A 24363-nucleotide genomic window follows, 5' to 3' on the forward strand; every position below is an offset into this window, starting at 1 on the left:
ATCAATATACCTATATGATTCCCATCATTCAACCATTTCAATCCATATCAAACATATTAAGGCTTTATATATATATGTACATATCAAACTATACCAATTATTAGTCATACCAATGGCTAATTTCAACCAAACACATACATGCCATCATTGGCCAAATTTAGCCTATACATGTCATTATAACAAAAAATTAGTTTGTTACATATACCGAAATGAGCTGATGGATAATGTGAGATATCTCCGCCAAGCTTCCAACCAAATGAGCTTTCGAGTACTATAAAATAGAGGAAATAAAACAGAGTAAGCAGTTAATGCTTAGTAAGTTCGTATAACAGGAAATTAACTTACCATACATTTGCATTTAAGGTAATATCCAAAAACATCTAAGCAATTTGGCTAATAGCCTAAACACACATAACCTCCTTAAACATGTTAGTCATTTACTTTTCATGAATATAAAAAAAAACTTGTATGAGCTCATCAAATATCAATTTTCCATGTATTTCATGTATATACAGATAATAATTCACATTGAATTCATATATATTTTTTATATCGGGATTTTTCCTGTTGAATCATTTAAATTATCGAAGGATACCCGGGTAGTACACACGAAGTGTACAAATCTGAAATCTGTCAATTCATATTCGAGAATGCTCATACAAGCACATAAACAAGAAGCTCTTCTGAATCATATAATGGGAAGCTCATATAAGCCATGTAACGAGAAGCTTCGGAGAGCCATTAACGGGAAACTCATGCGAGCCAATATCGGGAAGGTTCAAGCGAGCCAATATCAGGAAGGTTTAAGCGAGCCAATATCGGGAAGCTCATGAAAGAGCCTTTAATCGGGAAGCTCCGAAGAGCCATATATCGAGACGCTCATAAGATTTGCGGTGTGGCCACAACACATGCAGGATCACAACCAATCAGGATGCTCCAAAAAGTTGTTAACGGGAAGATCGCAAGAACCATATAACGGGAAGATCGCAAAAACCATATAACAGGAAGCTCATGAGGGATAATAACGAGACGCTCTTTTGAGCTGTGGTGTGTCTGCAACACATGCAGGACCATAACCAATCGAGAACCCTTAATGACAATGTCATTTGTATCCATCGAATTTCCAATGTTCAAACGGAACTTATCACTTGTCGATTATCGTTGGATATGTAACTAATTTTATAGTCATGGTAATAATACAATCACACACATACAATTCAAGTAAACACGCCTATAAATTCTCAATTTAGTTACACGAACTTACCTCGACAATATTCGTGTATGCAAAATCTACTAATCCGACGCTTTTTCTTTTCCTCGATCTAACTCCGTATTTGGTCTATTTGGATCTATATGAATCAATTTAACAATAATTTAATACATATCATACTCAATTCAGTCCAATTCACATCTTAGGCAAAATTATCATTTTGCCCCTATACTTTTATTTAATTACGATTTTGTCTCTAGGCTCGGAAAATGAAATCCATGCAATTTAATCTTCATTCCAAGCCTAACCGATTTCTACATATCAAAATAGCAGTCCATGTATTTCACAAAATTCAAAATTTTCCATGAATTTTACATATTTTCAATTTAATCCCTAAATCATTATTTCATCAAAATTTCTTTTACAAAAGTTGTTTATCTATTAACAACCTTTCATTTTCTACCATAAAACTTCATAATTCATGCATACTCATCCATGGAAAACCCTAGTACTTGATAACTTTACAAATTAATCCCGAGATAGTTAGATTACGATTTCAAAAATATAAAATTACTAAAAACGAGACAAGAATACTTACTCAATTAAGCCAAATAAGTTTGCTACCTTCAAACTCTTCTAAGTAGGGTTTCCATACATTTTGATTTGGGAAAGATGATGAAATGGTCATTTTCTTTTCTTAAATTTCCAATGATGAACCATCACACTTATCTACTAAGTCCACTAATTAGTCTATTTACCATATAAGGACCTTAAATTTTGAATCCCATAGCTATTTAATACCTATAGCTACTAGAACTCAACTTTTGCATTTTATGCGATTTGGTCTTTTCCATCTAATTAGACATGTAATCGGTAAAATTTTCTTAACGAAAATTTTCATACGATATTCCTATCATAATGCAGACCATGCAATAATATTTAAATAATTTTCTTTCCAGACTCGAATTTGTGGTCCTGAAACTTCTGTTTCATTTTCACTGAAAACGGGCTATTACATGGGTTGCTTCCCAAAAAGCGCTTTTGTTTAACATCATTAGCTCGACAACCTGGAAATTTATTTAATCGATTCTTCGAGGACTAAATTTTCGTAGAAAGGCTTTAATCACTATCCGTTAACCTTGAAATTTTTTTTGAATTCTTCACTTTTAACCTCGATTGCACCATGTGAAAATACGTGAGTAATAACAAAAGGCCCTAACCACTTAGTTCAAAACTTACCTGCAAAGATTCTTAGTGTAGGGTCATAAAGTAATACATTGTACCCTACCACATTGTTTACGGGTTATCTTCTGATCATGATATACTTTGATCTTATCCTTATAAATTTGGGCATTTTCATACGCTTCTCGTCAAATTTTCTCAAGTTCCTGAATATGTAACTTACGATACTTACCTGTAGCTTCTAGCTCCATGTTGCATTGCTTGACCACCCAAAATGCTTTATGTTCTAGTTCAACAGGAAGATGACATGGTTTACCAAAAATTAATCGATAAAGATACATACCTATGGGTCATTTGTAAGCTGTTTAGTATGCCTACAGTGTATCATTTAGTCGCAAACTCCAATCTTTCCTATCTGGCTTAACGATCTTATCTAAAATCAACTTGATTTCTTGATTCGACACTTTCACTTGACCATTTGATTGAGGGTGATAAGCCATAGCGACTCGTTGCACTACCCTGTATTTTTTCCATAGTGTGTCAATTACCTTATTACAAAAACATGTTCCTCAATCACTGATCAATGCTCGCGGTGTGCCAAATTTGGAAAAGCTATAACTCTTTAGAAAATCGACTACCGTATTGGCGTCAGCATGGCGAGTGGCTTTTACTTCCACCCACTTTAACACATAGTCAACAGAAAGTAAACTATAAATGTTACGTATGATGAGACAAAAGGTCCCATAAAATCAATGCCCCATATATCAAATATTTCATAGATATGTACAGGGGTTAGAGGCATTTCATTTTTCCGGCTCAAGTTTCTTACCTTTTGACACTTTTCTCACGTTTTACGGAACAAATATGCATATAAAAAATATGTGGCCAATATAGTTCACATTCAAGTACTTTATGTGCAGTTCCTTTAGGGCCAAAATGTCCACCACATACATAAGAATGACAAAAAGATAGAATTGATTTTACCTTAGTATTTCTAAAGGTAGGGGTCGTCCCAAACACAATATCGTGATTCACATTTGATCTTATATTTTTCAGATTGTGATAGGTTAGAAGAGACTATACCTGTAGCAAGGTAATTTACCATGTCTGTGTGTCAAGGGAAAATTGTCTGAGTAGCAAGCAGACTTTCATCCGAAAAATCATCTTTAAGTGGTGTGACATCCTTCGATGGAGGTATTCGGCTCAGATGGTTAGCTACCAAATTTTTGCTTCCTTTCTTATCCTTAATTTCGAGATCAAACTCTTGCAAAAGTAATATCCACCTAATAAGCCTCGATTTAGCTTCTTTTTTCCTGGTCAGATATTTAAGAGCTGTATGATCAGAGAAAACAACAATATTAGTCCCTAACAAATACGAATGAAATTTTTCCAAAGCGAAAACTATAGCTAGAAACTCTTTTTCAGTAGTCGAGTAACTGCTTTGGGCAGCATCCTTAGACGCATAAAAGATAACATGTGGTTCTTTCTCGATTCTTTGCCCAAGGACTGCTCCAACGCTATGGTCACTTGCATCACACATTATTTCGAAAGGATAATTCCAATTTGGTAGTTGAACGATGGTTGTCAAAATGAGCTTATGTTTGAGCGTGTCAAATGCATCCCTACATGATTGGTCAAACTCGAACTCCTTGTCCATCAATAAGAGATTACAAAGTGGTTGCGCATTTTTTGAAAATTCTTTAATGAACGGGCCGTAGAAACCTACATGACCAAGGAAAGAACGAATCTTCCTCATAGTTGTAGGGTACGGCAGTGAGTTAATGATGTCAATTTTTGCATTATTGACAGAAATTCCCTCCGTAGAAATGATATAACCTAGAACAAATCCTTTATCCACCACAAAATGACATTTCTCATAATTTAGAATAAGATTAAATTCTAAGCATATTTCCAAAACTTTTGCAAGATTTGACAAACACACCTCAAAAGACTCACCATACACAGTAAATTCGTCTATGTACACCTCAATTATTTTCTCAACGTAGTCAGAAAATATACTTACCATACACCTCTGAAACCTGGCTGGTGCATTACAAAGTCCGAACGGCATTCGTCTGTAAGTAAACATGCCAAATAGACACGTAAATGTCATCTTCTCTTGATCCTCCGGTGCCATTGGAATCTGAAAAAACCCTAAGTAACCATCAAGACAACAATAATGAGACTTCCCAGCTAGACGTTCTAACATCTGGTCAATTAATGGAAGTGGAAAATAATCTTTTCGAGTCAAGGAATTCAACTTCCTGTAATTGATGCAGACTCTCCACCCGTTTTGGCCCCTAGTGGGAACTATCTCACCTGTCAAATTCTCAATTACGGTCACGCCAGTTTTTTTCAGTACTACATGGACTTGGTTGACTCAATTATTGTCAGAAATGAGATAGACTATCCCAGCATCAAGTAACTTTTGAACTTCTTTCCTTGCCACTTCCATCATGGGCGGATTGAGATGCCTTTGAGCCTCTCTTTAAAGAATTGCATTCTCTACAACTTGAATTTTATGCATGCAAGTCGAGGGGCTCAACCCCTTAATGTCAACTATCATCCATCCAATTACCTCTTTATAGTATCTAAGAACTCGTACCATGTTTTCCTTTTCTACCTTCGAGAGTTTACTCGAGATTATTACCGGTAAGATATTTCCTTTACCGAGAAAAGCGTACTTCAAATGGTTTGGAAGTGGTTTGAGTTCCAATTATAGAGCATGCAAAACATATGGTACAAGCTTAGTATGTGAAGGAGATAATTCAAAAATTTTACCTTGATTTTTTTGTAACTGTGGTGCCTCCATATGAGCCACTGTTTTGCGAACAGACTCTTCCAAGGTTATCCACTCCCCTAGTTCCTCTATGGCATCAAAGTCTAGACTTCTGCAAAGAATAGTTCGTAATTTATCTTTGTTATGATATTTTAAGTGTAATTCAGTTAAAGGATCGATTATATCAATATTAGAAACATTAGAAATCATGCTAGGGCAGTTTATAGCCTCATAGATATTGAATTTCACCATTTCCCCATCAAACTCCATAGTGAGTATCCCAGTCCGTACGTCAATCTTTGTTTGTGCGGTACTAAAGAATGGCCTCTTAAAAAGTATGTCAGACGAATTAGTTGAATTGTCATCCTCCATGTTGATAATGTAGAAGTCTGCAGGAAATATTAGCTCATTTAACATCCTCCAACACTCCCTCTCGATGCACCACAGATCTATCTGCAAGCTGAATAATTACACCTATTTCCTTCAAAGGACCCGCGTTAAGTACTTTATAAATTGACAAATGCAGAACATTAATTGATTCGTCTAAGTCACACATTACTTTTTTAATACCGACACTACCTATTTTACAATATATGAAAAACATACCTTGGTCCTTACATTTGGGTGGTATTTTCCTTTGCAAAACGGCGGAGATATTTTCTCCGACACTTACCTTTTTATTGCCCAGAAGTTTCCTTTTACTCGTGCATAATTCTTTTAAGAATTTTACGTATCGTGGAATCTGCTTAATCGCATCAAGAAGAGGTATGTTAATTTCTACCTTTCGAAAGGTGTCGAGGATCTCTTTTTCTTCTCACTCATTTTTACATTGGACAAGTCTTCCAGGAAATGGAGGTGGTACTGCAAATGATTTTTATGGTGCTGACTCTACTAGAGCCTCTATGTCAAGTTTCTCCTTATATTGACTAGTATTGTTGGCGCAACTCGTGCCATGTATGGGCTCCAAAACCTTTCTACTTCTCAATGTTATAGTACTTACATTGTGTCAAGGGTTTGGCTCAGTTTGGAACGGCAGCTTACCTTAGGACTCTAAATGGCTAACCGTGAGCGCGAGCTTGCTCACTTGCTATTCCAACTCCTACAAATGCATGTCAGTTTTTTGTTGAAATTTCTCAGTACTATTAGCTAGCCTTTCCACTATGGCCTCCAAAGATGACTTTGGGGATGGTAACTGTTGATTCAGAAATGACCTTTGTTGGTACGATTGATTGAACCGAGTATTCGACCCATAACTTAGATTGAGGTAATCTTTCCACCCTACATTATACGAGTTAGAGTAGGGGTCATATCGCTTTTGGGGCGGTCCAGGAAAATTCCCAACATTTGCTTGTTTTGTCAAATCCACATGTAAAATCAGAAATGAGTCCATCGAATGGTCTGGCTTAGCGCAAATCCCGCACAACCGTGCTGGTCTCATTTTATCTGTAAGAAAAGTTTGAACAACATTAGTTAGCTTATAAATTTTATCTTTTAAGGATAAAGAACTTAACCCATGAACTAGTCTCGTGGATTCTATAGCCGGTCAGAATTGTTGAGAGTTAGCAGCCATGGTTGAAATCAACTCTCTCACTCTTCGCGGCATCATATTAACAAGTACCCCCACTTGCAGCATCTATTATTTTCATTTCCATCGAGAGTAACCCCTCATAGAAATACTGCAAGAGTGACTGTTCAGTTAGTCTATGTTGTGGGCAACTTGCATAAAAAATTTTGTACCGCTTTCAGTAATCGTAAAGTGATTCAGTGTCCTTTTGATAGATTCCCACAATGTCCCTCCTTAGTTCAGCTGCTCGAGCTGCAAAGAAGAACCTATCAAGAAACAAATGAGATATGTCAGACCATGTGTTGACAAATCCCGAGGGAAAATAAAATAGGCACTCTCTAGCAGAGTCGACTAATGAGAAAGGAAAAGCATGAAGTTTGATTTGGTCTTCGGTTACTCTCTAAGGCTTCATACTTGTGCACACCATATGGAATTCCTTAAGATGGGTGTGCAAATTTTCGTTTTGTAATCCACGAAAAGTGGGTAGTAAATGAATCAAATCTGACTTTAACTCGAACGGCATTCCTCCTACCGGATAGGTTATACATAAGGTTTGTTGTTCATCCAATCCCGTTAAGAGCTGGCATATAGTTTGTTCAACCATCTCGTCTGGTTCATCAAACTAAAAAATTTCCTCGGTGTATGATATGATTTGGGATCCAAGATTTGGCCATTTACCGCGTCGAATGGTTTCTTTTCGTAGTTGTCGAGCTAATTTCTCAATTTCTGGTTCAAACTCTAGAGTTTCCGATTCTAATCTGGTCATAAGGTAAACAAACAAAAATTAAAAAAATATCTCCAATCCTCGACAATGGTGCCAAAATTTGATGGGCGTCGAAACCACCAAAAATAATTCCTACAAAATAACTCTAAATAGTAGTAAAGAGTGGTAGTAGGGTCGAGTCCATAGGGATTGGATGTTATAATCAACTTCTACGTTTAACTTGTGAACAGAATGTTTGTCGTGTTGAAAGTCTTGCCCATGACTCCAAACGGACCTGCAAAAAATAAACAAATAAACCAGGGGTTTTTGAAAATGTTTAGAAAGTAAATAATCGAATCAACATAAATAAACAATTAATTAATATTGAAAATAAATTTAAATCAGGAATAAATTTGGATTTTTGTAAATAGAGATAATAAGCCTTAGCCCTAGACTTGGTAGGTTCCAGATTAAGAATCGATCCTTGAAAATTAATCTTTTCCTCCAAACGATAAGCTGGTTATAGCAGTTAAGAATGTCCTAACCACCAATTCTTCCTCTCGTAGCTAGTCCCAGTATGACTGGCAAACCAACCCTTACCGATTATCTAACCGAGATACACGTGTTCCCAATTCAAGATTCCGGCAGCCTTGCACTCTGAAGAACCCAACTCGAATTAACGACCACAACAACTTACGTCGTTTAAACCCGATCACTTATTCCTTGTTTTATTCTCGGGGATCTGAATACAGCACGGTCATCTCGTTTCTCTAACTGTTAGCAAACACGACTCCAACCCAACGTGCACTTTTTAACTTGAAATCAAGTTAGCTTTAAAGATTGAGTTGTCAATCCCGATACTTAGGAAAAATGTGAATACCGATTGGAAGGATTTTTAGTATGGATACATATCTCACGGTTCTCGACCAGATAGAACACCAGCCTAAAGCTAAGATGAAATTTAGTGAAGCACGGATTTCATCATGCTTTGTAGGTTATGAAAGGTGATTTGATGATAATGGAGGAAATTGGGAAAGGGAATAACTTGAAAGGCAATTAAACGAATTTTGAAAGAACAAAGAAATGAAAATGGAAGTAACAGAATGCTCATGCCCAAATTGGAAGAAAAAGAATAATTTCTCTTAAATTCCAAATGAAAATCAAAGATGTAAAATTAAATGTGTCTTTCCTAAGTACATTAAAGCCTTATTTATACACATGGTATTTACTAATTTTGGCTTTAACCACTTTAACATAAAATTAAAATTAAATAAAAAATAAAATAAGATTTCTTCTATTTTTGGCTTTTACAAAGTCAAAAGAATCTGATGAGTCCTTGGCTTTTTCCACATTTTTTATCCAGTCTCTTTTTATTGATTGTGTTTCAATTTGGTCATTTTCTGCTCATTTTTTTCTCTTAGCATCCCAATTGTATCCCTAACAAGATTAAAACATAAAAGCACTAATTCAGTAAGGATCAATTCAAAAATTAATCAAATTAAACACAAAAAGTCATGCAAATTAACATGTTATCATGAAGTCTCTAAACTCTCCCTATAAAGAGAGCCTTGGGTCATTATTTACACACTTGAATTCAAAAGAAAGTTGTATAGAGAAAATTCTCTAAATAAATTATTTTAGAAAATTTCTAGAGATATTTTTCTTATTTAAAACTTGACCCAAAAGTTTAGAGAAATTGTAAAATTACCTCACTGGTAATTTTTGTGAAAAATTTTCTGATTCAAAGTAAGCCCACACTCGGTAGATGTGAGCTTGATGATAGCAGAGAAGACTACTCGGTCGAAGCGTTCATCCTAGACGAATCGAAAAGGTACAATTTTGGTTAAGTTTTTATTACTTTAGATATCACAACTAAGTTTTTATTTTGGAAAAAAAATTAAAACTCTAGTTTTCCCCTAAATTTATTTTCTGCTGCATTTTCCAAACCCAATTTTCCAACACTCTAAGCCATTGGGATTTATTCCCGATTATTTCCTTGTCGTTCTTGTGGCTCTTCAAACAAAGGATTTTCTTGAGGCAAATTTATTATTGTGGATGGTTCTTTGTCCATTATTTGACGGTTGTGTCTATGTAGTTATTCTGGATCTAGGTATGGTTCAATTGGAATGCTGGAGTTTTGGATCATACATGACCTGAAACAAAAATTAAAATTAAAATAAATAAACAAAAATTAAAATCGTATCTATGTTTCCTAACATTCATACTTATATTATTAATTGTAAAAAAATTATTTTTAAAATTTATTGTCGAAACCTCTCCGACAACAGCGCCAACAACTTGACCACCTATAAACTAGTTAATAAATATAACACCAAAAATATAAGAGTTAAGAACGGCGGTGCCCGTAAGTACACAGGTCAAATTGTAATATAGTTGTACAACGAAATATTGGAAGGATTCTGAAGATCGTACCTAAGGGAGGATGGAACACATAATGAAAATATTTTTTACAGTACTAAGTCTAAGTAGTAATAGTTAATTCCTATATTGTGGTGGATCATAAAATATATTAAGAGGAATTATAAACAAATAAATTAAATCGATAAACCAATCAGGAAGATTAACTCGCTTCAATGTTCGCAACTAACTTCGAATTGGGGTTTTAGAGCAGATTAGTCACCGGTTAAGACAATTATTAGCTCCCAGCTCTAATTAATTTAATCAATTTGTTGATACTCACTTATCTCCCAACATCACTTTCTTAACCAGGATAAATTACAATTTACTCGGTTCGACTTTATCTTCCCATCTTGTCTACCTTATGATAACTTATTAAGGTTGTCAAGCCTAACAGTTTAAGAACACATAATTTATACCAACTAATCCATCTCAAGAAATTTCAAATCCTCCGTTAGTCACATCCCCATCCACTCATTAAACTCCCCAAAAATACTTAGCAACTCATGTTATTCATAATCTCCACTTCAATTGAATAAACCATGTAAGAAACACGATCGATTCAGAGAAGAAAAAAGATTTGAAAAATTGTGAATTGAGTATCAAATGGGGAACGAAGTAACAAATCTCTCGATTAGAATAACGAAATAAAAGAAGCGAAAAGAATAATATAAACTGAATACTTTAATTAAATAAATAAGTCCTTGAATCAAAATTGATTCAAGAAGAAAAAAAATAAAGTATCTAAAAGCTAAAAAGAAAATAATCTAAACAAATTCTAAACTACGACAGTTTTTGAAGGCATCTAGGACGACTTGATTACATTCAACCCCTAATGTCTTGTTTGTAGAGGTGTTGGCAGCCGAAATTAGGTATTTGGCACACCTTAATGTCACGAGGCTAGATCTTTCGTCTTACAATCCGTGTAGCCTTAGGCGATCCATTCGCTCTAAACTCGCCTAAGTCAACCTTTACTCTCAAAAGTGAAGATTTATTTAGAATTCCTCTAAGGCACCAATTTGTATAGCGGAAGCAATTGTGCCAAAAGAAGCTACAGACGAACAATAGAAAGCCAAAGAACGAATGCACACAAAGTGTTTGAGTAAATGCTCAAAGAATTCTATTACTCTTAAGAATTCAACATACAATGGATGAGATACAAATAAGGGAGATGCTCTCTATTTATAGTTGAGCTCCCCCAAAACTGACGGTCAAGATCAAATTACATCGACGGACGAGATTAGCATATCCCTTGATTTTAGGGATTTACAAGATTACATCATATCAAATCAAATCTACAAGATATGATTCCCCTACTCACTAAAAATAGCCTAAGTTGTCATATCTTCATCATTGGGCCAACCAGGCTTCAATCTGACAGGCTTCTCCAACAGTTCTTTAAATCCGGTCAGTTCTCGTGAGCTAAATGTTACCCATCTAATTGATAGACTCCCATAGGGTGCATCTTGTGCCATGGTCACGGGATTTGCACTTTAGCCTAAAACATTCTCCCCTACCGATTCTCGTAATGCCCTCGTTGCTACTTCTGAATGATACTAACTTGATTCACCTTGGAACTTTCGCATTGCCTTGGTTTCTTCCTAACTTGTCTTGCGATCGGGTTGTACCTTCCTTCAGAACCTTTGCCTCAGCTTCTGTCACCTATTAACTTGAACCGTTGCACTCGTCGGTACATCCCGTTGGCAAGGAGTCTCTGCTCTAACTTGCCTTAATTTTGACTTGTTCCCATTAGAATCCCCTAGATTCTTACATCTTGGCTTCGTACCGCCCACAGTCCCTCGGCCTCCTTACTTAAGAATTTAAAAAGGCCCTTATGACCTTGCCAAGCCAACAAGTCAGAATTCAAAACACTATCAGAGTGTTTCTAATGTACCTTCCTCACAGCATTTACTCGTTTCGACTACTTTTGCATTACTTCTTTCCCCTCGAAGTCCAGTACACAATCCATCTTCCCCAAAGGTGACGGTGCCATAGTAGACTCTACAGGTCTCATATCGGTCTTATGCTCTACTAACTTTTTCAAAGAGACTTTTGTAGCATTCTGTTCTATTGAGTTAATGTTTATCCCATATGAAACATCTTCGACTAGTTGGATTAACGAAAACACCTTGGTCCCAACCTTCATACCCCGATGCACTGGCACAATAACCTTTGATAATGGACCAGTGACAATATGAATTTGATCGGCCCATGAAACAGAACTGTCTGAATCCTGTCAAGGAAGTTTAGGCCAAGTACATAATCGTAATCATCTAATTAGATTACCTCAAAGTCTTTATTGCCCTTCTATTCACTGATTTGTAGCTCCACATTACGAACTACTCCCATAGTTGGGGCCTCCTCAGAATTTACTGTCTTGATCTTCTTATTTGATTTCTTAATAGACAGACCAAGCTTCTTCGCAGCCTTTTTCGATATGAACAAGTCTGATGCTCCCGTATCAATAAGTGCACTTCACTTCTGACCCACAATGTTGATGTCCACAAACATCAACCCTTCTTCACCATTCCTTTTCTTAGGAATGAGCACCATTGAATTGACCCTCGATGTCTTTCCCTCAATAGGCTTCGCCTCTTCCTTCTACTCATCTTTCTTTTTCATTGTCAAAATCATCGATTTCTTTGGACATTTTCGCGCCATGTGTGGTCCTTAACAAAGGAAGCATTTTATCCTCTTCCCCTTGTCCCTTGGGTTGTTGGATCGCTGCTTCACATCTAGTGGTTTCCTATTGCCACTTGTCCTATCGATACTGTTGCCATCATCGCTATGTCCCTCTTCATCTTTCTCATGGTTTCTCTCACCATTGCCCTTTCCATTGGGCTTAGACGAATTAAACTTGTCTTTCGTTAGACCAAGCTCATCAAATGACTCTGCTTCGGCCATGGCTACAGTAAGTTCGGTGATTTCTTTCCTACGCAACTCATGTTTTGCCCACAAATTTAACCCACCTTTGAACCAATAAAACACTTCTTTCTCGCTCAAGTCAGAGATTTGAAGCATCAACTCACTAAATGCCTGAACATACTCCAAAACAGTGCCTTGTTGCATAAGACGGTGCAACTTAGCCCAAGCTTCCTTCTTGGCATACTATGGGTAAAATTACTTCTTCAACTCTCTTTGGAACTCCTCCCAAGTCCCAATTGTGTTCCTACCACGTTTCTCATCCATGGACCTACGACGCCATAACAAGAGAGCCTCATCAGTAAAATAGATTGAAGCAGTGTTTACCTAAATGGCATTATCCTCGATGCCCATCGCTCGGAAGTATTGCTCCATTTCCCACAAGAAGTTGTCTACATCTCTTGCAGACCTTACACCCTTGAACTTCTCCGGTTTGGAAACATTCATTACTTGTTGCTTCGGCCTTGAAGACAACATCCTATTACTCAAAGCAGCTTTGTAAATCGTGAGCTCCCCCTTGAGCTCTTCAATTTCCTTCTTCATGGCTAATACCATATCCTCAAGATTATCATCCCTCTCTGCCAGCTTTTTCGTAGTGAAATTGACTAATTCATTCATCTTTTCCGCATTGGCACTGAGAGAATCCAACACAAAATCTCCAAGCTACTCCTCTATTGAGTCAAACCTATTTTTGCGTTCCTAGACCAACTCAAGCATCTACTTCATTTTCCCTACGGACTCCTCGAGATTAACCACTCGATTTTCTAAAGCTGTCGGAATATCCCTCGAACGACTTACTTTTCTGACCTTCCCACGGGTCTGCATTGGCTCATTCTGATTAACAACCTATTTTGACATCCCAATGGTACCTTCAAACCAATAACTCGGATACCACTTATCATGGGGCTAAATCTTTCGTCTCGTAATCCGTGCGGCCTTAGGCGATTCGTTCGCTCCAAACTCGCCTAAGTCAGCCTTTACTCCCAAAAGTGAGGATTCCTTTAGAATTCCTCTAAGGCACCAATTTGTATAGCGGAAGCGATTGTGCCAAAAGAAGCTACAGACGAACAATAGACAGCCAAAGAAAGAATGTACACAAAGTGTTTGAGTAAATGCTCAAAGAATTCTATTACTCTTAAGAATTCAACATACAATAGATGAGATACAAATGAGGGGGAGGCTCTCTATTTATAATTTAGCTCCCCAAAACCGACAGTCAAGATCAAATTACATCGACGGACGAGATTAGCCTATCCCTTGATTTTAGGGACTTACAAGATTACATCATATCAAATCAAATCTACAAGATATGATTCCCCTACTTACTAAAAATAGCCTAAGTTGTCATATCTTCATTATCGAGCCAACCAGGCTTCAATCTGACAGGCTTCTCCAACAGTTCTTTGAATCAGGCCCGTTCTCGTGGGCTAAATGTTCCCCATCTAATTGATAGACCTCCATGGGGTGCATCTTGTGCCATGGTCATGGGCTTTGCACGTTGGCCTGTGACACTAGGTCTTTGTATAAGTTTGATTGTGCGGACGAAAATAACCCCGAATCACTTAGGCAGGACGTCGATGCGTGTCATGCCACACAAAGGATATGGCTAGACACAACACTCAATTCCAGCCTTACTCAATTGTTTGGTGGTTTGACGGCTAGAGAAACTTGTGCATAACTCGTCCCTTACTTCCAATTGGGCCTTTATATCTGCATCTTACACACTCAATTCAATCAATTAGCACAACCTAAGGCTTATGTCGGCCTATTGGGTCACAACACCTATAAAATGTGTTAAAAATACTTATTTTTATTAACTTCTAATCCTAAGGCCTAAATACTGAAAAACATAAATTAAAATCCTAAATTGCCAAGAAAATAAGCTCCTTAAGTGTCGAATTGACCCGAATTGACTACTACATTTGACGGAAGGTCAGTAACCCAAATAACATTTCAACCCGAATGAAGGGTAGAAGTAGAACGGAAGAAATAAGGTTAAGACCACCAGTGCAGTATGGCCTTTTCTAGTAAGCCTTATAAGTAGAATGTTAATTTATCTGCCAGAGTTAGGGTGGAGGGTGGACAGTAGGTGATATGTGCAAGGACAAGTGAGAATCCAACAGAATTAGTTGAATGGTCATATGCAGACCAAGTAACAATCGCTTAGTGATCATTCCACCATTAAAGAAAGGCGAACATGAGTCTGACACTTTTGACAAAACGGAATTGTCTAAACGAAACAAGGAGTAATGTGTGTTTGGTTCTTTTCTATTTAAACCCTTGCAAGATAAGGTCTATTTGTGTGTAAAGCAGTAAAGAAACTCACTAAGTTCATTCAAACTTACAAGGATTTTGACCTGTAATTGCAGGATTTGCGGATTAAAGAACTCAATGAGTGACTAAGCCAGATCGTGTTAGATTCAGGTCATCCTCAATAAGGTGTCATGTACATAGGAATGGGGTACCTTCAAACACTTCGCCTCGAGGTCATACATATTGTATCAATACAATTCCCCCAGAGTCTAAATTTTGAGTCAACAACTTTTTATTAAATTTTAAGGTCTCAATTGTAAGAGATATATATTATTTAATAAAGTCCGCCTTAAATTTATTAAGGTTAAATTTTATTCCTTAGTCTAAACCGCTCCATTTGTGGCACTCCATATCCGAATTCAGCGATCAAGTTGGGTGAGGGCGCTACATTAGCTCTAGTAATAATCATGAAAAGAGGTTAGAATTTAGCCATCTACTATTATTTTAAGGAATCCAATTTCTCTACTTTTCAATTAATATGAATTTGAACGGTGTTAACAGTTTAGTTTATAAATTTCAAAATATACGAACCGTAAAGGGAGATAGAGTACATTTTAGTTTCTAATTTTAACTGCGTTTTCCCGCGAGATGATAACCTAAAATGAAGCTACCTATATGCTTTCATGTTGCTTATATAAAACCCATGAATTGAAAGAAATTGCCATTTCTCCTCCAATTTCAGAAAATTATAACCAGTAAGAACTCACATTCAAGAACCCTGTTGTTACTTCCTTCTCTAATATTTCCTTATCCCTCTGAAATCTGGACTTCATAATATAACTATGGGTGTTTGGTGGACACAGATGGAATCATTTCTGAAAGCAATTGTTTCTTGGATTCCAATGGCAACGCGTTCAAACACCGTTAGGTATCAAATGAATATTCAAAATCGTTTCTTCTTATGCCGCAAGTGCAGAAACCACATCGTCACCTTAGACAACCACTTTGGCCGTGTATATAATCTAATCTTTATGTATATATAATATAAAGATTCTTCTTTTACTACTGCAACTTCAGTTCTTAGTTGTGTTATTCATGGGATTGCTTATTCTTGAGTGTTGTGTTGTGCAAGACAACTAAAGAGATATATACACATATTAGGTTTATAAGTTGTCATCTTTAACTTGGTTACTTTGGAACAATCTTTTCAGTCACGAGGATCAGTGAATGGGTTTCTCTGCTGTGATGCATAAGATATTTTCTCTCACTACAATCCATTGTGTAATATGATATGGGACGTAATTCTGGGTAGAAAATAGAAAAAAGATTTAGTAGAAGAAAAGAGAATTGAGAGGATAAAGAGATAAGAAATTTTTTTTGTATTTTTTGCATAATCGATTTACATGCAACGCATGCATTATAAAGAAAATAAATAACTACATGATATGGAGTATTCTGTTACAGCCAAAAATGCAAAACGCCCCGTATGACTTAAAACCCAAAACTCTCCGTTTTAATTAAAATTCACATATAGTTCATACTAACTTTCTCAGCTCACAACAATACTCCCTACCCGCAGAACATCCTTGTCCTCAAGGCTGAAAATGAGGAAATTTGGTTTGAAATGCAGTCAAAGGTTCCCACGTCGCATCCTCTGGAAACGAGTTAGCCCATTTGACCAACACTTCAGTGACAGCCTGACTACCTTTCTTAACCATCCTTCTGTCGATAATGCGAATTGGCTCTTTTGGTGAGGCACCATGAGCATCTACCACAGGCAAATGATTTTTTACATGTTTCTTTAATTGTGACACATGGAATGTAGGATGGATATGAGAGTGTGGTGGAAACTGCAAAGTATAAGCTACTGCCCCTACTTTCCGGATCACTAGAAAAGGGCCAAAACACTATGGAGATAACTTTTGGTTGGAGAACTTCCGAATCGACTACTATCTATAGGGTTGCAGCCTCAAATATACCATGTCACCCTCTTGAAAACTTCTCTCCGAACGATGTTTGTCTGTAAAATGTTTCATACGGCCTTGAGCTCTCTTAAGACAAAACATAAGTAACTTCCTAGTAGCCTCCCGACTTTGTAAACTGCGGTCCACAACTGCTGCAGGTGAAACCCCCGCCAAATAAGGCATGTGTATGGGTGGAGGCTGACCATACAAGGCCTCGTATGGTGTAAGCTGAATAGCCTAGTGATAAGAAGAATTATACCACCATTCTGCTAGTGGTAGCTACTGAGACCATTGTGCAGGCGCCTCCCCCGTCATACAACGCAAATAATTCTCAAGACAACGGTTCAAAACTTCGGTCTAACCATCCGTCTGAGGGTGGTAAGCCATCGACAGTAAGAGCTTAGTGCCTGACTTCTGAAAAAGCTGTTACCAGAAATTACTAACAAATATCTGATCCCAATCCGATATAATAGAATCTGGCATGTCGTAAAGTTTGTAAACCTGATTAAGATACTTAAAAGCCACATCTTTAGCCGTACACGGGTGCATCAATGCCAAAAAATGGCCATACTTAGTAAGATGATCAACCACGACAAGAATGGAGTTCCTCGTATTTGAGTTGGGCAGTCCTTCAATGAAGTCCATGCTGATCACTGACCAGGCTCGATCAGGTACGGGTAAGGGTTAGAGAAGACCAGGAGAAGCCACTGACTCACTTTTGCATCGTTGACATGTGACGCACTCCCCTAATCCATCTTTTAACATCCGTGGTAAGACCCTTTCAGTATAACTGACTCGAAAGTCGTTTCCTCGTAATAGTCACCCCTGAATGGCCCCCGATAGCACTATCGTGAAAATGAAGGAACAACTCCTGTCGTAGTTGTGGAACTTTCCCAACAACTATTTTTCCCTTCCTGAATAAGAACTGTCCATCCCATGAATATTTATGGTCAGAATCCTGATGCTGCTGAGTGTGTTGAATAATCTTTTGTAGGCGGTCGTCTTGAGTATAAGACCATTGCACCTGTATCAAGAGATCCGAGATAACTGAACTCGTGGTAAGTTAATAATACTGCCCATGTACAAGTTGTGGCTGACGAGAGAGAGCATCTGCAACCTTATTGTTAATTCCTTTCCTGTATGAGACCTCGAAATTGTAGCCAAGTATCTTAGCTACCCAACGTTGCTGGAAAAGAGTAACAGTTACTTGATCAGATAAAAACTACAAACTTTGATGGTCTGTGCGGATTTTAAAAGATCGACCCACCAAAAAAGCATGCCACTTGCGTACTGCCAATAAAATAGCCAACATTTCATTCTCATATATTGATAGTGCTTGATGGCGCACCCCAAGAGCTTTGCTAAAGAAAGCTATAGGTCTTCCTTGCTACTGCAGAACCGCACCGACACCAACCCCACTAGCATATGTGTCTACAGTGAATTCCAACTAGAAATTTGGAAGTACCAAAACAGGAGCTGTGCTCAAAGCTTGCTTAAGAGCTTGGAAAGCTTCAGTGGCATGGTCATTCCATCCCCAACATTTTTTCTTTAACAAATCAGTTAATGGCTGAGCAATCACTCCATAATTCCTTATAAAACGTCTGTAGTATCCTGTAAGTCCAAGAAAACTAAGCAGCTCTTTCACTGAGCTAGGAATGGGTCAGGACGATATACACTCGACTTTTGTAGTGTCCATAGAGACCGTTCCGTGATACAACACGTGTCCCAAATACTGAACTTGGAGGGACCCAGAGCAGCACTTTGACCGGTTAGCAAATAATCGTTGTTCCCTCAAAATAAGAAGGACTAATCGCAGATGTTGTATGTGTTCAGACCACGATATAGAGTAGACGAGTATGTCATCAAAAAAAAACCAGCACAGACTTCTGCAATAGTGGTTTAAAAATAGAATTAATGAGGGCTTAAAAACTGGAAGGAACGTTTGTGAGGCCATTTGGCATGATGAGGAATTCGTAATGTCCTTCGTGTGTTTGAAACGCGGTTTTATGCACATCTAGTTCCCACATGCGAATCTGATGATAGTTGGACCTTAAATCCAGTTTAGAAAATACTCTGGCTTCCCCCAACTCATCCAACAACTCTTCGATTACAGGGATGGGAAATTTATCCTTGACGGTATGTTGGTTGAGTTGCCTATAGTCCACACACAACCGCCAACTTCCATCCTTCTTCTTGACCATGACAATAGGAGAAGCAAATGAACTGGTGCTGTCACGAATAATTCTAACTTGGAGCATTTCTTGAATGAGTTTCTCGATCTCCTTCTTCTGGCATGCTGGATATCTATAGGGCCTCATTTTAACTACTGTTCCTTCATTAGTTAGAGGAATTTTATGGTCATGTCTTCTACGTGGAGGTAAACCTTTCCGCACTTGGAATATATACTCAAATTCCATCAATAATTTCTGAAGTTGGGTCCCCAGACTCGTGCCCTCCATGGTATAGAGCATCACTTGTGCAGGTGAGCTTAATACAGCGGTATATAGTCCCAATGACCCCCCCATAGTAGCAAAACACCTCGGGCTGGATTCTTTGTTTCTAGTTGCTAACGAACCGGGAACTATGCCTTGAAAAACGCAAGATTTCCCCCTAAATTGAATTGCATAGTCAACGAGCCGAAATTCCAAACAATGTCTCCCAATGCCAATAACCACTGAACCCCCAGTACCATATCGCAGCCCTTCAAGGATAAAACCATGAAGTCCGTCTGAAAACTGTGGTCATGTACCTCCCACTTGACCCCTTGGCATACTCCCTTAGTGAACAAACAGCTTCCATTGGCCACCGATACTTTCAGCTGCTCCTGACTTACCACTGGTAAGGATACCCTATTGACCAACTTAATGTCAATAAAATTGTGTGTACTCCCCGAATCCACTAAAATGATAACCCAAGATGTTCCCACTCGAGCAGCAACCCTCATGGTATTATGCCCTTGTAAACTCGTGAGAGCATGTAACGAAATCGTGGGGGACTTAGGACTACCCTCCTCATTCCCCATTTCCTCCAGATTGTCAGAGCATTCCTGGAATTCTTCAACTTCGCCCTCAGCAGAGGGTTCCAATAAGAATTGATACAATTGCGATTTCATACATTTGTGTCATGCATGGTACTTAGCCCCACACCAAAAGCACAATCCCTTCTGTTTCCTTTCCACCATCAATGCTGGAGATATGTTTTTGGATCCCGAATTGTTTGTCGATCCCCTAGTAACTGACTGTGAACTCGCAACAGATTTCATGGGAATACAGGAATACCTTGAAGTAGGTGAGGAACTGGTTACCACTCTTGATGAGCTGACTCCCAACATCGAAGAACCCTTCCCCGTAGCAGAAATGAGTACCTCAATTTTCCTAGCTAACTGAAAAGCTTCCACCAATGTTGATGGCGCAAATAAGTCCAAATAGTGACCTATTTCAACCTTCAAATTTCCAAGGAATATATACTAAGAGCATATGAGTCTGGCAAATGCAATTGATTAAGCAATCCCACAAGTAAATCTTGAAATTGCTCGACAATACCTTGTTGTTTCAAATTGACTAGCTCCCTCGTCGAATCTCCGAATGATCCACAACCAAAACGATCTCGGAGGCTCTTAATGTATCCCGGGCCATGTCAACATTTGCAACCCCCCATTCCTCTGAGAATAGAAGTGATGCCATTCCAGAGCTCTACCTTCTAAGTTCAACATCACCATGCGAACCTTACTAACTTCTTGTATGCCTTCCGCTTCAAAATACTATTCGAGTTTGGTCCACCATCCCCTAAAGTCATTACCATCGAACTTAGGACACTCCAATCGGCCGGTTGAGTGATAACTTTAAGGTTTTATTAATTCAATTAGCATGAGTTCAAACTCTACTATATTTATATTTTTATTGATTTTTTTATTAAAATAAAAATATTAAAATACTCTCAAATAATATATTATTTTAATTATAAAAAGATATTTTCATATTTTTTTAATTGAGTTAATGTTCAATTGATAGATAACACCAATTTAATAGAAGACTTTATAAATAGTGAAGATAAAATTAATTTTTTTATCACAAACACAAAAGTCGTAAGATATTAGTACCTACTTTTATGTCATTGCATTTAGCTTTTTAATTTTCATATATAAACTTAACCAATTAACTAAATTAACTAAATTTAACTAATTTAGGTAATTAACTAAATTAACCAATTAACTAAAATAAATAATGTATTATATATAATATATATGTGTTACCATTGTTAAATTTCAAGACTGTTTTGTGTTGCTTTTTAAACTTTTAAGACTTCTTCTATGTTGTATTTTGTTGGTGATTTTTAAAATTTATGTAGTGTTTCTAATATCTTATTTGTTGTTTTCACATCCATTAAAGTTTTTTTAATTTAAATTCGTGAATTCAATCGGTTAATTAACCGATTAACTGAAATATTTCGTTCGGTTAATGTATTTTAAAAAAATCGATTCAATTAACAGTTAAAGATTTTTACATTTCGGTAATTCAATTAATAGTAATTTGGTTGGGATATTAATCAAACTGACTATTTGAACACCCTAAATTATATTATCCCTTGTAATTAGTAAGCATAGAAAAGGTGAAATATTACTATTAGTCTATATTCTTTATCTTATTTGTGGATTTATCCTTATACCTTAATTTGATCAATTTTAGTTCATGTACTTTTCAAATGGATCAATTTTAGTCCCTATACATTTTAAATTTGAAATTTTAGTCTTGACAAAACAAGAGCGATTAAATTTGTTTGTCGCAAAAAAATTATTTGGTTAAATTCAACTATTAGTCTTGTCTTATGCGTAAAGTTATAGATTTAGTCAATGTTCTCCAATTAAATCATTCATAGTTGTTATATTTCTTGAATTTTGAAATTCCAATTTTAATGCAAACGACAGTTGTTAAATCCTTTAACTTTTTTTTTGTAATATGTGGAAATAGTAAGGTGGCATGACATTACATATACAATAATATGTTTGTTACATCGATTTTAAAAATAGTAGAACTTAACTCGATGAATTTAATAGCTACCATCTATTCAAGACTAGAATTTTAAATTTTGAAAAATATAAAAATTAAAAATGACTAAAAGAAAGTATAGGGACTAACTACATAACTTTGATGCGGTACAATGACTAATAACATAATTTAACCCATAAAAATATTAAATTATTTAAACCTAAATTTAAAAGCTGGATAATCTAAATCATCAATTTATCATAAAATTTCAATAATTCCGAACTTAAACCCGAATCCAAAAGCAATCCTTAAATCCAAATCCGAAAGGCCCAACCTCTAAATTGACTTTAAACCCAAATTGATGGGATTCAGAAGAATCCAACTCTCCACATCGAAAAAGCTGGAATTTTCCCGCGAGATCCCTTTCAGTCTTGACAGTTAAAACTGAAAAAGAAGCAATCTATTTGCTTTCATTTTGTTTATATAAAAGCGGTGGAACCATTCATTCCCTCATCTCCTTCCTCTTGCAATTTCATTCCCTTCCATTTCACAACTTGATAATAGCAGGTAGAACCTCAGCCTTGTCGCTTTTAATTTTCTCTATTTCCTTTTTTATCACTCTCTCTCAACTCTCATCTTCTTTACAACATACACTTGGGGTGTTTCTTTCATGGACTCAGCAGAAACAACCCATTCCCATTATGTCGTTTGCGGGTGGTCCAGATAACGTTCGATATGAAATGAATAATCAAAATTGTTTATTCTTATGCCGCCATTGCGGAAACTGTTCAAAGGTGGCAACAACAGTAGCTACATGCAAGAAACCATGCAAGGTGGACGTTGCATGAAAAGAACCAAGAATCCAGCAGATGCATGCTAGTGTCCATGGTGTAACTCGACAGTTACTTGATTTATTTTGTTGACTTTTGATAGTTAATGATGTAATCATTTGTTGCTTTGGTCAGCTAAGATTAATTGTGTGCTTAGTTGATTTTATAGTCATCTTAGGTTGTCATTATGTTGATGTAAACCTTTAGACACTTGCACAAGCAAGTTTTGTTTTCTTTCTATATATTTTGATCTATTTATGTATGTAACCATGTTCTTATTCGGGTAATGAAGAAATCACTTTGTTCATTCAATTTTCTTCTTGTTTTGCTTCTGCTTTAATCTTTCAAACACCACAACAAAACCAACAAATGGTATCGAGAGCCTGTTGTCTTTGAGGGCTTCTTGTTATGTGCTGTATTTGTAGAAGCTAAGTGCTTGAAAGAAATAAGTAGGAGCTATCTTTGTTGCTTAGTGTTTGTAAGCTGCGTGAAAATGAGCTTCTCACCACCACCTCCACCTGTGTTTGCTGGTGAAAACTACAATATATGGGCTGTAAAAATGAAAACATACCTACAGGCACATCACCTGTGGAATGTTGTTCAAATGACACAGAGCCACCACCCTTGAGAGTTAATCCCACGATAGCTCAGATAAGGCAGTATAATGAATACTGTGCAAAGAAGTACAAGGCCATGTCATGCCTTCAAAGTGGAGTTTCGGATGTTATCTTCACAAGGATAATGGCCTGTGACACACCAAATGAGGCCTGGGACAAACTCAATGAGGAGTTTCAAGGTTCAGACAAAATCAGGCAGCAACAAATCATCAACTTGAGAAGGGATTTTGAGAATCTGAGAATAAAATACTCAAAAACCATCAAGCAGTATGCTGACAGAATTATGGCTACTGTCAACAACATAAGACTGCTTGGGGATGACTTTAGTGATCAGAGGGTAGTGGAGAAAGCCATAACAACCCTGTCAGAGAAGTATGAATCAAAGATTTCTTCCCTGGAGGACTCGAGAGACTTATCAGCCATTCCCTTGACAGAACTGATAAATGCTCTCTATGCACAAGAGCAAAGAAGAGCAAACAGAATGGAGGAGTATTCTGAAGGTGCTTTTCAAGCCAAGAGTAGAGAGAGCTCAAGCTCCAGCTCGAATCACAAAGGCAATAAGCCTTAGTCAGAAAAGAAAGAAAGAGGAAAGAAGGAAGTTGCCAAGAAGAAATTTCCACCCTGTGTTCACTGCAAAAGAACAACTCACCTTGAGAAATATTACTGGTACAGGCCTGATATTCAGTGTAGAGGCTGTAAACAGCTAGGCCATATTGAAAAAGTGTGTAAAAACAAATCAAAAACTCAGTCACAGCATTAGAATCAAGCCCAAGCTGCTGAGGACATCGAGGCACATGAAGAACATGTCTTCACAGCCTCCTGTTTTGCAAGCTCGAGCAAAGTCAGCAAGATTTGGCTGATTGATAGTGGATGCACTTATCATATGGCCTCAGATGAAAGCATGTTCAAGGAGCTTGACACCTCTTTTGAGTCCAA

At 37.1% G+C, this 24363-nt stretch overlaps 1 protein-coding gene across 1 annotated transcript; it reads right to left on the reverse strand.

Annotated features, from left to right (window-relative positions):
- Nucleotides 1–16623: 16623 nt before the first annotated feature.
- LOC128034540 (uncharacterized) lies at nucleotides 16624–17640 on the reverse strand. Its single transcript, XM_052623034.1, has 3 exons — nucleotides 17440–17640; nucleotides 17019–17232; nucleotides 16624–16919 (listed from the first exon to the last, which is right to left on the reverse strand). Exons 1-3 carry the CDS (start codon nucleotides 17638–17640, stop codon nucleotides 16624–16626), a joined length of 711 nt encoding a protein of 236 aa, XP_052478994.1.
- Between the last annotated feature and the right edge of the window lie 6723 nt (nucleotides 17641–24363).

Source organism: Gossypium raimondii, chromosome 2 (genome assembly GCF_025698545.1).
Source record: "Gossypium raimondii isolate GPD5lz chromosome 2, ASM2569854v1, whole genome shotgun sequence".
Taxonomy (NCBI): domain Eukaryota; kingdom Viridiplantae; phylum Streptophyta; class Magnoliopsida; order Malvales; family Malvaceae; genus Gossypium; species Gossypium raimondii.